Source organism: Podarcis gaigeae, assembly GCF_964106915.1.
Source record: "Podarcis gaigeae genome assembly, chromosome: 2".
NCBI classification, from domain to species: domain Eukaryota; kingdom Metazoa; phylum Chordata; class Lepidosauria; order Squamata; family Lacertidae; genus Podarcis; species Podarcis gaigeae.
The window spans coordinates 120,178,078-120,191,017 of NC_139679.1; the positions used below are offsets into that span (position 1 = coordinate 120,178,078).

At 45.2% G+C, this 12,940-nt stretch overlaps 1 protein-coding gene across 1 annotated transcript; it reads right to left on the reverse strand.

Annotated features, from left to right (window-relative positions):
* Positions 1–680: 680 nt before the first annotated feature.
* Positions 681–11,927, reverse strand: LOC310837487 (uncharacterized protein). The gene is made up of 3 exons (XM_083724148.1): positions 11,708–11,927; positions 9,161–9,271; positions 681–6,061 (listed from the first exon to the last, which is right to left on the reverse strand). The coding sequence occupies exons 2-3, from the start codon at positions 9,219–9,221 to the stop codon at positions 4,260–4,262; spliced, it is 1,863 nt and encodes a 620-aa protein (XP_083580274.1). The 5' UTR covers positions 9,222–9,271; positions 11,708–11,927; the 3' UTR covers positions 681–4,259.
* Between the last annotated feature and the right edge of the window lie 1,013 nt (positions 11,928–12,940).

Genomic DNA, 12,940 nt, shown 5'->3' on the forward strand with positions numbered 1-12,940 from the left:
TCTGAGGGCCTTCTTCGTGTGCCTCCTCCACGAGACGTCCGGAGGGTGGCAACGCGAGAACAGGGCCTTTTCTATGGTGGCTCCCCATTTGTGGCATGCTCTCCTCAGGGAGGCTAACCTGGCGCCTTCTTTACATCGGCACCAGGCAAAAACATTCCTCTTCTCCCAGGCCTTTGCTTCACTAGCCAACCCATGGATATTGTCAGAGGGCTTGTGGTTTTTGATCCCAGGATGATGGCAGTATAATCATACTTCGCGATACGGATGCTTCAGGTTGTGTTTTTTCGGGTTACGGACCTGCCAAAACCTGGAAGTATCAGAACGGGTTACTTCCGGGTTTCGGCGGTCACGCATGTGCAGAAGCGCTAAATCACGCTTTGTGCATGCACAGACGCGCCGCTGCAGGTTGCGAACATGCATCCCGCATGGCTCACGTTCGCAACCCGAGCGTCCACTGTACAGTGGTACCTCGGGCTACATACGCTTCAGGTTACAGACTCCACTAAACCAGAAATAGTACCTCGGGTTAAGAACTTTGCTTCAGGATGAGAACAGAAATCGTGCTCCGGCGGTGCGGCAGCAGCGGGAGGCCCCATTAGCTAAAGTGGTATCTCAGGTTAAGAACAGTTTCAGGTTAAGAACGGACCTCTGGAACGAATTAAGTACTTAACCTGAAGTACCACTGTAGAGAAATTTAATAAATGAAGAAATAAACAGCATCCACTGTATAGAAATTTAATAAATGAACAAATAAACGCTAACACCCATCAGCCCTTGCCAATGGTCAGGGATGATGAAAACTGAAGTTCAGCGTCATCTGGATGAGGCAAAGGCTACCGACCCTTGGATTATGTCTTCTACAGGAAAAAAGTACAAGATCCCTGGTCCCGACCTAAGGAAGGCGTTGACATGTCCCCGAAAAGAGTCTGCAGATTTGCTCCACATTTACATGCACTAGTAAACAGGGGCATTTGCAAAGTTTAGAAATACTGCTAGCACATTTGCAAAGCTAAGCAGGGCCTGATATGGTTTCAAATTGGATGGGCGACAGCGTGTTGAGATTCCTGCATTGCAGGGGGCTGGACTAGATTACCCTCGGTAATACTCAACGATTCTACTGTAATTTAAATAGAGAACAACACAAGACAATCTTCAGCATGTCTTTGCCTCCAGGGTTATGCAGACCATAAAAAAAGCATTTTCTGTAATAACTGGCAATCTGCGTCAATTTTTTGTATTGTTCTTTATTGTGCTCTAATTGTCGCAAACCACGTCAATATTTTTAAAAATGAAATGGTGATATAAAAATATATTTTATCAATCAATCTATGTTGTAGCAACGGGGAGATGCTCCACAGGTCGAACTGCCGGCCTTCTCAGGCCTGTGGCCCGGGTGCAAAATGACAGTGGGCAATTTTACAGCCAAACCTCACTCCTAGATTAATCGTAGGGACGTGAATTTCTGGGACATGTATGAATAAAGGGAGAAAGGCATTAATCCATTTAAATGGCAGGGGGAATTTGTGCCACGATAGATGTGGGATCTTAAAACAGCTTCTCTAAAATGATGGATTTGCACCAAAAAGTGTTGTGGGGAGGGGAGAGTGTTTGGGGAGATCTGTCAAGACCATGGGTAGGCAAACTAAGGCCCAGGGCCCAATCACCTTCTAAATTTGGCCCACAGATGGTTCAGGAATCAGCGTGTTTTTACATGAGTAGAATGTGTCCTTTTATTTAAAATGCATCTCTGGGTTTGTGGGGCATAGGAATTTGTTCATTTCCCCCCAGAAAAAATATAGTCCGACCCCCCACAAGGTCTGAGGGACAGTGGACCAGCCCCCTGCTGAAAAAGTTTGCTGACCCCTGGTCAAGACCCTCATCAATTTCCAAGTCGTTCTTGGGAGAAAAGGTTTAGGGACCACTGACTTGGAAGACATTTCTGATTAATCCCCACCTCCCCTCAAAAGACAATCCTCTTTGCCCTTCTGACACCTCAGATCTTTATTTTTAGGACCCATCTTATTCTGTGATTCGTAAGTTGCTTTAAAGTCTCATGGGCCAATAAGTGAGTGTTTCTGGCTGTTAACCAAAAGGTTGGTGGCTCGAGACCACCTAAGGATGGCTTGGGGCAGAATTCCTGAGCGAGAAGACCCTTGCAATTTTATGATTCTAACTGCATTTTATTTGTTATAATCCGCACTGGGACTCCCGATTCCTCTCAAAGAGCCACAGTTCCCAGAGGGATTTAACAATCAGTTCTTCTCTACAGGGACCTCCAAGACTTGCAGCTCTGTAAGGAGAATTTGGGGTCTCCTAACAAATTTCAGCTAGATGCATTAATTTGCCTATTACTAAACGGTAACGACGACAACACATTTTCAGTAAGTTCAGTAACACATTCCAGTTAAGTGTACACATCAATTATGAGAGGCGTTTAGAGCTGTTCCCTCACAGAACTACAATTCCCAGACTGGTTTCACGGTCAGTCTTCACAGGGAACTCTGGGAATTGTAGCTCTCTGATGGGAACAGACGCTCTTTTAACAACTCTCTGCCACGAATTTTAAAAGTGGCATTGTGGTGATTTAAATGTGGTGTAGACTCCATTCAAAAGAGGGGGAGCCCCACAAGAATCTCAGCCAATAGCAGCTCTCTCATGTCCATTAGAATTTGATACAGTCAATACTGGCCACTCCAGAATTAACTCGGGGATTGTGCTGTGACTATAGTTCAGCTGTCCAGATTACAACTTCCACCAACCCCAGCCAAGGAGCATGTAGTTTAAGAAAACCAGAGGGAAACCAGTTCAGCTCAGAGTCATTCTGCACCCCTGGCTTTTCTGTCCTTTCTCTGCTGTGTGGATTCTTTGATGTTTAGTGACAAAGGTCTTCCAAGAAAAGTTCCCTCTATACACCAGGCTTTTATACGGTTTTTCCCCGGCGTAGCGCTTTCTGTAATAATAACAACAATTTATTATTTGTACCCCGCCCATCTGGCTGGGTTTCCCCAGCCACTCTGGGCGGCTTCCACAAAGACCAAAAATACACTAAGATGTCATACATTAAAAACTTCCCTGAACAGGGCTGCCTTCAGATGTCTTCTGAATGTCAGGTAGTTGTTTATCTCTTTGACATCTGATGGGAGGGCGTTCCACAGGGCGGGCGCCACTACTGAGAAGGCCCTATGCCTGGTTCCCTGTAACTTCGCTTCTCTCAGGGAGGGAACCGCCAGAAGGCCCTCAGCACTGGACCTCAGTGTCCGGGCAGAACGATGGGGGTGGAGACACTCCTTCAAGTATACTGGGCCGAGGCCGTTTAGGGCTTTAAAAGTCAACACCAACACTTTGAATTGTGCTCGGAAATGTACTGGGAGCCAATGTAGATCTTTCAAGACCGGTGTTATGTGGTCTCGGCGGCCGCCCCCAGTCACCAGTCTAGCTGCCGCATTCTGGATTAGTTGTAGTCACCTTCAAAGGTAGCCCCACGTAGAGCGCATTGCAGTAGTCCAAGCGAGAGATAACTAGAGCATGCGCCACTCTCGCAAGACAGTCTGCGGGCAGGTAGGGTCTCAGCCTGCGTACCAGGTGGAGCTGGTAGACAGCTGCCCTGGATACAGAATTGACCTCCGCCTCCATGGACACCTGTGAGTCCAAAATGACTCCCAGGCTGCGCACCTGGTCCTTCAGGGGCACAGTTACCCCATTCAGGACCAGGGAGTCCTCTACACCAGCCCGCCCCCTGTCCCCGAAAAACAGTCCTTCTGTCTCGTCAGGATTCAACCTCAATCCATTAGCCGCCATCCATCCTCCAACCGCCTCCAGGCACTCACACAGGACCTTCACCGCCTTCACTGGTTCTGATTTGAAACTCGGATCAGTTATCTCATTTCTCTCCTGAGTGAATTTGTGGATGAGAATTGAGGATGCGTTGCATTGCCTAACCCAACAATTCAGGAATCTTTGTTTTCCTTTTCCGTGATGTGTAGTGAGGTTTATTTTGAAAGGGTACAGCAAGGGAGAGCAGGCCTCATCTTGGGCACAGACAGTTACTCCTTGCTACCTCATGACCCTTCAGCTGAAAAACCAGATCTAGGAGTATCCCTAAGCTTCAGATTTGCTTCTAAAGGGGGAAGAGAAACCCAGTCTCAAAGTCGCCAGCACCCCTAGCAATAGTGCATCCATCTTGGATTAAGATTCAGTACATTCACTAACAGCAATTCCAAAACAGACCTCAGGATTAGATGAAACAAATTCTGCATTCCTTAACAGTTCTGTGGTTTATCTGCTCTATGGATTCTCTGATGTTTGGTGAGATTTGTCTTGTGGGTGAAGTTCTTACCACACTCCGAGCATGTATATGGTTTCTCCCCGCTGTGAATCCGTTGGTGGGAAGCGAGGTATTTGCTAGTACTGAACCTCTTTCCACACTCCAGACATTTGTACGGTTTCTCCCCTGTGTGGGTTCTCTGATGAGAAGTGAAGTCTGAACTCTGACGGAAGCTCTTTCCGCACTCCGAGCACTTAAATGGCTTTCCCCTCGTGTGGATTCGTTGGTGAGCCGTGAGGTATTTGTTGCTACTGAAGCTCTTCCCACATTCCAAACAATTATACGGTTTCTCCCCTGTGTGGAGAGTTTGGTGCGAAATCAGGCTGGTGCTGAAAAAAAAGCTCTTTCCACACTCCAAGCATTTAAAAGATTTTTCCCCTGTGTGGATTTTCTGATGTGAACTGTGGTTGGTTCTATGACTAAACCTCTTTCCACATTCCAAGCACACATACGGCTTCTCCCCTGTGTGGATTCTCTGATGTGAACGGAGGTTTCTGCGATCGCTAAACCGCTTTCCACACTCCAAACATTTATAGGGTTTCTCCCCCGTGTGGATAATTTGATGTGAAGTAAGGCTGGCGCTTGTACTGAAACTCTTCCCGCACTCCACACACTTATAGGGTTTCTCTCCCGTGTGAAGTTGTTGATGGTGAGTGAGGCTTGTGCTATGATTAAACCTCTTTCCGCACTCCAAACATTTATAGGGTTTCTCCCCTGTGTGGATTTTCTGATGTGCAGTGAGGTTAGTCTGCTGGCTAAAACTTTTTCCACACCTCAAGCACGGATACGGTTTCTCCCCTGTGTGAGTTCGTTGATGGGTAGTGAGATTTATCTTCTGCCTGAAACTTTTTCCGCACTCCACACATTTAAAAGGTTTTTCTCCCGTGTGGACTCTTTGATGAGAAGTCAGGTACTTGCTGCTGCTGAAGCTCTTCCCACACTCCAAACACTTATATGGTTTTTCCCCTCTGTGAATATTTTGGTGGGCAACAAGCCCATCCCTCTTATTAAAACACTTCCCACACTCCAAACATTTAAACGGTTTCTCCCCTGTGTGGATTCTCTGATGTGAAGTGAGATACTTGCTGTTGCTGAAGCACTTTCCACACTCCAAGCATTTGTATGGTTTCTCCCCTGTGTGGATTTTTTGATGTGAAGTAAGAGCATCTCTCCTGTTAAAGCTCTTTCCACACTCCAGGCATTTAAATGGTTTCTCTCCTGTGTGAATTCTCTGATGAATCGTGAGATATTTACTAGTGCTGAAACACTTTCCACACTCCAAGCATTTATAGGGCTTCTCCCCTGTGTGGATTCTGTGATGGGAAGTGAGGCTTGTGCTCTGACTGAAGCTCTGTCCGCACTCCATGCATTTATATGGTTTTTCACCTGTGTGGATTCTCTGGTGTTTTCTAAGGGTTGACTTATCGCTGAAGCTTTTGTTACAGTCCGAACATTTAAATGGTTTCTCCCCTGTGTGGATTTTCCAATGAGCAATGTGGCTCAGTTTGCAGGTAAAGCTTTCCCCACACACAAGGCACTGGCTCCTTTCCTCTCCTTCGGCTATGTTTTCTTGGACTGGGATTTCAGAAATCTCAGCGCTCTGAAAAGCAGAGGATTCGCTTAGCATGTGTTTCACTTCAGGTTTTCTTCTACCTTCTTCCTCCTCTTCACATCCGGTTCTGTCTAACAACACCCTGTGTGGTTCATCTTCATTCTCCCACTCTTTCCTGTCATGTCCTGGAAGAATAATAATAATAAATTTTATTTATATCCTGCCCTCCCCAGCCAAACCCGGGCTCAGGGCGGCTAACAACAATCAAATAATTCAATATTCTAAAAACATTTCATTATAAAAATTAATTAAAATCAAATTGATGGCAACCGTTAAGCAAAATTCTGTGCAGATTGCCAGAGGAGGGGGTCAGGCTGCGCCCTGACCAAAGGCCTGGTGGAACAGCTCTGTCTTGCAGGCCCTGTGGAAAGATGTCAGGTCCCACAGGGCCCTAGTCTTTTGTGACAGAGCGTTCAGGAAAAAGGAGAGACAATTAATTAGTAACAGCCCAAATGGGAAATAAGAGTCTGATATCAAAGAAGGAGCACGGGGCGGACAACCTTTTTCGTGGCAAGGGTCAGAACAGTTAGTACCTCTTTGTAATTTTGACAAATGACAGGGCCTTTTCGGTGGTGGCTCCCCAATAGTGGAAATGCCCTCCCTAGTGAAGTGAGCCTGCCTCTATCATTATTATCTTTCAGGAGGAATCCGAAAACATTCCTGTTTTGCAAAACAACAAAGCATGGGACAGAGTGAGGGAGATATTTATGGAACAACAATGGGATATCTGCTCCGCCCAAGGAAACAGCAACAACCAGGAAAAGATAGACATAACATTTTACAGGGACAGGTAGAAACACCATGGACAGAATAACTGCCACACACAGGAAGAACAAGGATATAGTTTGAGTGCTTCACTTGTAGTTTTGTAAATCATTTAAGGTGTCAATACAAATATAAGTTATTAATATTGCAGTTGTTGTATAAGGGATTATTATGATGACTGGAATGTAATTGAAATTTATAAGATTTTGGAACGCAGGGGGGAAAAAAACATCAAACCAACAATTCTAACACGCCTTATCTAAATTACATAATTTGGTATTTGAATGATTGGTATTAGTAATTGTATTATGAATTGGTATTGTTATAATGAGGCTATTATTGGATTATAATTGAAAACGAATAAAAATTATTATCAAAAAAGAAAAAAAGATTCCTGTTCACCCAGGCATTTGGTGGCTGAAAAATACTGCTCCTGGCAACCTCGAGATCACTGAAGTAGGTTTTAATTGTAATTTAGGCGGTCCCTGAGGTAGCCTGGACCTAAGTTGTTTGGGGCTTTGCAAACTAATACAAGGACCTTAAAACCTGGTTCGGGATCAGATGGGCATGTACAGGATTACGCTGTTAAGTTGCTAAAATTCATGCCAGCCTTCCCCAAACTGCATGTGTTGTTGAGACTACAGCTCCCATCATCCTTGATCGCTGGCCATGCTAGCTAAGGATGATGGGGATTGTAGTCTGACAAGAGAAGTACTCAAGTTTGAGGGGAGTTTGCTTTTAGGCAAACCTCTCCCCTCGCCCTTTTAGAATACAAAGGAGAAGCAAGGAGATTGAGGGAACGTTCCTTCATATGTGGGCCACCTGTAAAAGGGTAAAAAAAAGTATTGGGAAATAATCCACAATGAATTGGGGGGGAAACAGTCTTTTTTTCTTGGGGATTATTCAGACAGAAATTCCCAGGTGTCAAAAAAGGTTGTTTATGTATGCCACTACTCCGGCCTGTGTTTTGTTTGCCCAAAAATGGAAAACGAGGTCCCAACTAAAGAAGAATGGCAACGTAAACTGATGGAATATGTGCAGCTTGCAGATTTAACATATAGAATAAGAGAACAAGAAGAACATACATTTAGAGAAGATTTGAAAATGTTTATTGAATATAGGAGGGGAAATTGTGTACACCTGAAAACGTTGGCAGCATTAAGATAAATTCAAGAGTGTAAATAAGTTTTGATGGATGTAATAATGGAATACTGAATGGTACAGTTTCTGTAAAATATGCAGGGATTTATGATTAGCAAAATGAACCACGGAAAGAGAAGAAGGGAAGTCATTGTTATCCTAAGGATGTTTAAATGAGTACGTATTCAAAATTGTAAAACAGAAAATTTTAAGAAAGAATAGAATAGAATAGAATAGAATAGAATAGAATAGAATAGAATAGAATAGAATAGAATAGAATAATTTCTTATTCTTTCTTGAGCACCATTCTCTAGAGCACCAGGGAGGGGGAATGTGATGTGAAACTAAGAGGATGAGGGGGAAAGACTAGGGGCAGCGGAAGGATTTGTGAATAAGGAGAGGGAAGGTGGAAAGTCTGGAATTTATTATTATTATTTAATCACCTCCCACATACAGGAAAAGATTGAGGCTGGAGATTAGGTCTTATGGGGGCAAGGGAAGGATTTGGGGGCAAGGAGCAACAGAGTGCGACTAATAATAAAAAATAATTTAATCTCCTTCCTTTCCCTGATCAAAAACAGGGCATGTCTGATGCTCTTATGTGCCCATATGAGACTTGGGGCACCCTCCAGCTTCTTCTAAAATCAAGGAAGCAGCTGGACATCCAACAACCAAGCCTGCCACCATCTGTTGTGGCTTTGACAAAGGTCTGCCAGCTTAAGGGATTCCTGGAAAGGGACCCTGGAAGGCCAGCCAGGCTGGAAGGCGAAGATGCAGGGTGACGAAATGTAATAATAATAATAATAATAATAATAATAATAATAATAATAATAATTTTTATTTATACCCCGCCCTCCCCAGCCAAGGCCGGGCTCAGTGCGGCTAACAAGCAATAATAAAAACAAGTTGAATGAAGACAACTTAAAAACAAGATTAAAATACAACATTAAAATATTGAAACAATAAAATATTAAAATGCAGCCTCATCACAGGAGGAGAAAGGAAAAAGGAAAAAGAAAGAGGGGGAAGGAATCAAATTGCCTCCAAGCCAAAGGCCAGGCGGAACAACTCTGTCTTACAGGCCCTGCGGAAAGAAATCAGATCCTGCAGGGCCCTGGTCTCATGAGGCAGAGCGTTCCACCAGGCCGGAGCCAGTGTTGAGAAGGCCCTGGCTCTGGTTGAAGCTAATCTAACTTCCTTAGGGCCCGGGACCTCTAGGGTGTTGCTATTTATGTAGCAAGGATACATACAAGAAAAGGAAAAAAATAGGCTGTGATTATTGTTTTTCACCATCAACCAAGGGGAAAGGGGGCTCTTACCCAGAAAGGCCACGATTCCAGGCTTCTCCTCCTTCACGGCTTCCCTTTGGTCTGGATCCATCAGGGTATTTTCGGTGAAATGTACAGCCTCTGCTTCAAAGGCGCAGGATCCTGGAAGAGAAGGGGAAATATCCTCCAGTTAGTTAATGTTTACAACTTGCCATCTCTTTTTCTGGGCAATCCCCTTGATGTCATAGAATCATAAAACTGCACAGCTGGAAGAGATACCAAGAGTCATCTAACCTCCTGCAATGCAGGAATATTAGCTAAAGCATCTGAAATAAAAAAATTAAGATCTTATATACATAATAAATGTTCATAAATGTACTAAGCAAGCACGTACATAGATATATAAACCACATGTCTGAAGCAGCACAGGAAAACAGCCCTGGATCCATTTTGACTCCCAAACTGACCAAATGATTTCTCTGCAAGGTCAAAGGAAAATGGAAAAGCCTCCCCATTGTCTTTTCCTTCACAAATCCTGTTTTAAGGGTATGTCTGTGTATGAATAGGGTGAGCCTGTGACCTGGCTCAGGAACTAAGTATTTATCGTTACAAAAGACTCGCCAGGCTCCCCAGGGTATCCAATCAAGTAAGCATTAACAGGTAAGCTGTCAGACAGGAGGTAAACAACGCACTCAGATTTCTGTTGTAGACCGCCCTTTCTGTGTTATCAGTATGATGTGTCTGGGGGGTGGTCTTGGGCTACACCCCTTTCTGTGATGTATGTGTGATGTTTCTGGGGGTGGGCTTGGACTCCAGGGCTTGCAAAGTGTCTATATAAGGGCGGGCACACCTTGGTTCTGGGTCCTCCTCCTTCTCCTGCGTGTGAGGGGAGCACCCTGTTGCAACAGTTCAATAAAGATCAGGCTTACTAGCTGCTTTGCTTCTCAATATTCTCTGGCTGGCCTCTGTTCTTTTCTCCGACTGATGGAGAGCCTGGAAAACGACTCTATAAGGGCTCTTGTGTCCCCCATAAGGGAATAAGGGCAGATTTATGTTTCTTACACATCCATGACGGACGGGAGCTCTGCTTAAAAACCTCCAAGGAAGGACAGTCCACAATTTCCCGGGAGGAAACCGTTCCACTGTCCAACAGCTCTTACCATCAGAAAGCTTTCCAAAATGTTGAGTTGGAATCCTGAAATATACTCGGAGTCGACAGCTCATAGTGGTGAGGAAGAATGGAAGTTACCCCAGAATGCCTGCTTTATATACATTATTTACACAATGGGCCCCACGTGATTGGCTAATTCCGGGATTCACCTGTAGGCCAATCTGGTTGCGGATTCACTTCCACCTGGAGCTGGATTGGGTGGCTCCTGTGGACCAATCAGACTGCTGCATTCTGAATCCTATTGTTTTAGGACCAATCAGACTGCTGCATTCTGAATCCTATTGTTTTAGGACCAATCAGACTGCTGCATTCTGAATCCTATTGTTTTAGGACCAATCAGACTGCTGCATTCTGAATCCTCTTGTTCTAGGACCAATCAGACTGCTGCCTTTTGGATCCTATTCAACTCAGTACATAACAAATCCCCTTTCTTGTAACCTGAAGCCATTGGTTCGAATCCTACCCTCCAGAGTAGGAGAAAACGAGCATGCTCCCTCTTCCACGTGACGTCCCTCCTAAGGCTTGGTTTCCAGACCCTTGATGCTTGGAGCTCAATCAATGCAAGATATATTAAGATATACTTTCTTGGGCTCCATGATCACTGCAGATGGTGACAGCAGTCACGAAATTAAAAGACGCCTGCTTCTTGGAAGAAAAACAATGACAAACCTAGACAGCATCCTAAAAAGCAGAGACATCACCTTTACATCAAAGGTCCGTATAGTAAAAGCTATGGTTTTCCCAGTAGTGATGTATGGAAGTGAGAGCTGGACCATAAAGAAGGCTGATTGCCGAAGAATGGATGCTTTTGAATTCTGGTGCTGGAGGAGACTCTTGAGAGTCCCATGGACTGCAAGAAGATCAAACCTCTCCATCTCAAGGAAATCAGCCCTGAGTGCTCACTGGAAAGACAGATCCTGAAGCTGAGGCTCCAATACTTTGGCCACCTCATGAGAAGAGAAGACTCCCTGGAAAAAAAACCTGATATTGGGAAAGATGGAGGGCACAAGGAGAAGGGGACGACAGAGGACGAGATGGTGGGACAGTGTTCTCGAAGCTACCAGCATGAGTTTGACCAAACTGCGGGAGGCAGTGGAAGACAGGAGTGCCTGGCGTGCTCTGGTCCAGGGGGTCACCAAGAGTCGGACACGACTAAACAACAACAACAAAATTAGGCCACCGATGCCAGGCCAATCTAGTTGATATCCCTGCATTGCAGAGGGTTGGGGTCCTTCCGACTCTACAATGCTATTATTCTATGGCACCTGCTCTGCTCAACCCCCTGCCTCTTGCCCGTTTTCTCTCCAGTCACTGTCCAGCTACTCTGCGTCTCTGCAACCCGCCTCTCGCTTTTCTCCCTTGCATTTCCCCCCTCCCCATATTCTCTGTGGGTCTCCTTCACCCAAATGCAAGAGGAGGGGGCTCACCAGATCCACACACCCCCCCAGGTGGAAAGGACAAAGGCCACTTTCCCCAGGTGGAGGCGAACCACCTTCCAGGAACCGGCTTCCGGCTTGCAAAAAAAATCTTCTCTTTGCGCTCCTTGCGCGAGCCAAACCTCCGACTTCTCTCCAAGGTTCCCTTTGCAAAGCTGGAGGGGTGAAGTCTTTTGCTTTAGAGGACACGCTCCCCCCTCTCCTTTCCCAATTTCCTTCCTCTCTAGGAATCGCTCTCCTCCGCTTCGCTTTAACCCTTTCTTCCTCAGCTTCTGCCTTCTGGAAGAAGGTACCATACAGGGTTATAAAAGCCAGGACTAGCTGCCTGAGAAACAGTTTCTACGCAAATGCAATTCTGGTTCTAAACGCAGCATAAGGAGTCTCTATAGTATATTGTATTTTAAAATGCGGTTTCAGAGTTTTTAGGGTTTTTTGAATGTTTTATGTAGTTTTCTCAATTTCATTGTTCTGTATGGGACAATGACAATAAAGAGATTGTATATCGTATATTGTCCAGGCAGCAGTCACAAAATTAAAAGACACCTGCTTCATGGGAGAAAAGCAATGACAAACCTAGACAGCATCTTAAAAAGCAGAGACATCACCTTGCCAACAAAGGTCCGTATAGTTGAAGCTATGGTTTTCCCAGTAGTGATGTATGGAAGTGAGAGCTGGACCATAAAGAAGGCTGATTGCCGAAGAATGGATGCTTTTGAATTATGGTGCTGGAGGAGACTCTTGAGAGTCCCATGAACTGCAAGAAGATAAACGTATCCATTCTTAAGGAAATCAGCCCTGAGTGCTCACTGGAAGGACAGATTGTGAAACTGAGGCTCCAATACTTTGGCCACCACACGAGAAGAGTAGACTCCCTGGAAAAGAGCCTGATGTTGGGGAAGATGGAGGGCACAAGGAGAAGAGGACGACAGAGGATGAGATGGTGGGACAGTGTTCTCGAAGCTACTAATATGAGTTTGACCAAGCTGCGGGAGGCAGTGGAAGACAGGAGTGCCTGGCGTGCTCTGGTCCATGGGGTCACGAAGAGTCGGACACGACTAAACGACTAAACAACAACATGGTCCAGGCAGCAGAAATAATAACAGCCTGGGAACCGTAGATTTTTGCAAATGCAGCCATTCTTGATCCACGCTTTCCAGCGGTGCAGCCACATTCTGCACCCCAAGTTGGGTTTTTAAAAAATAAAAGGTAACGTGCAATGGAGCC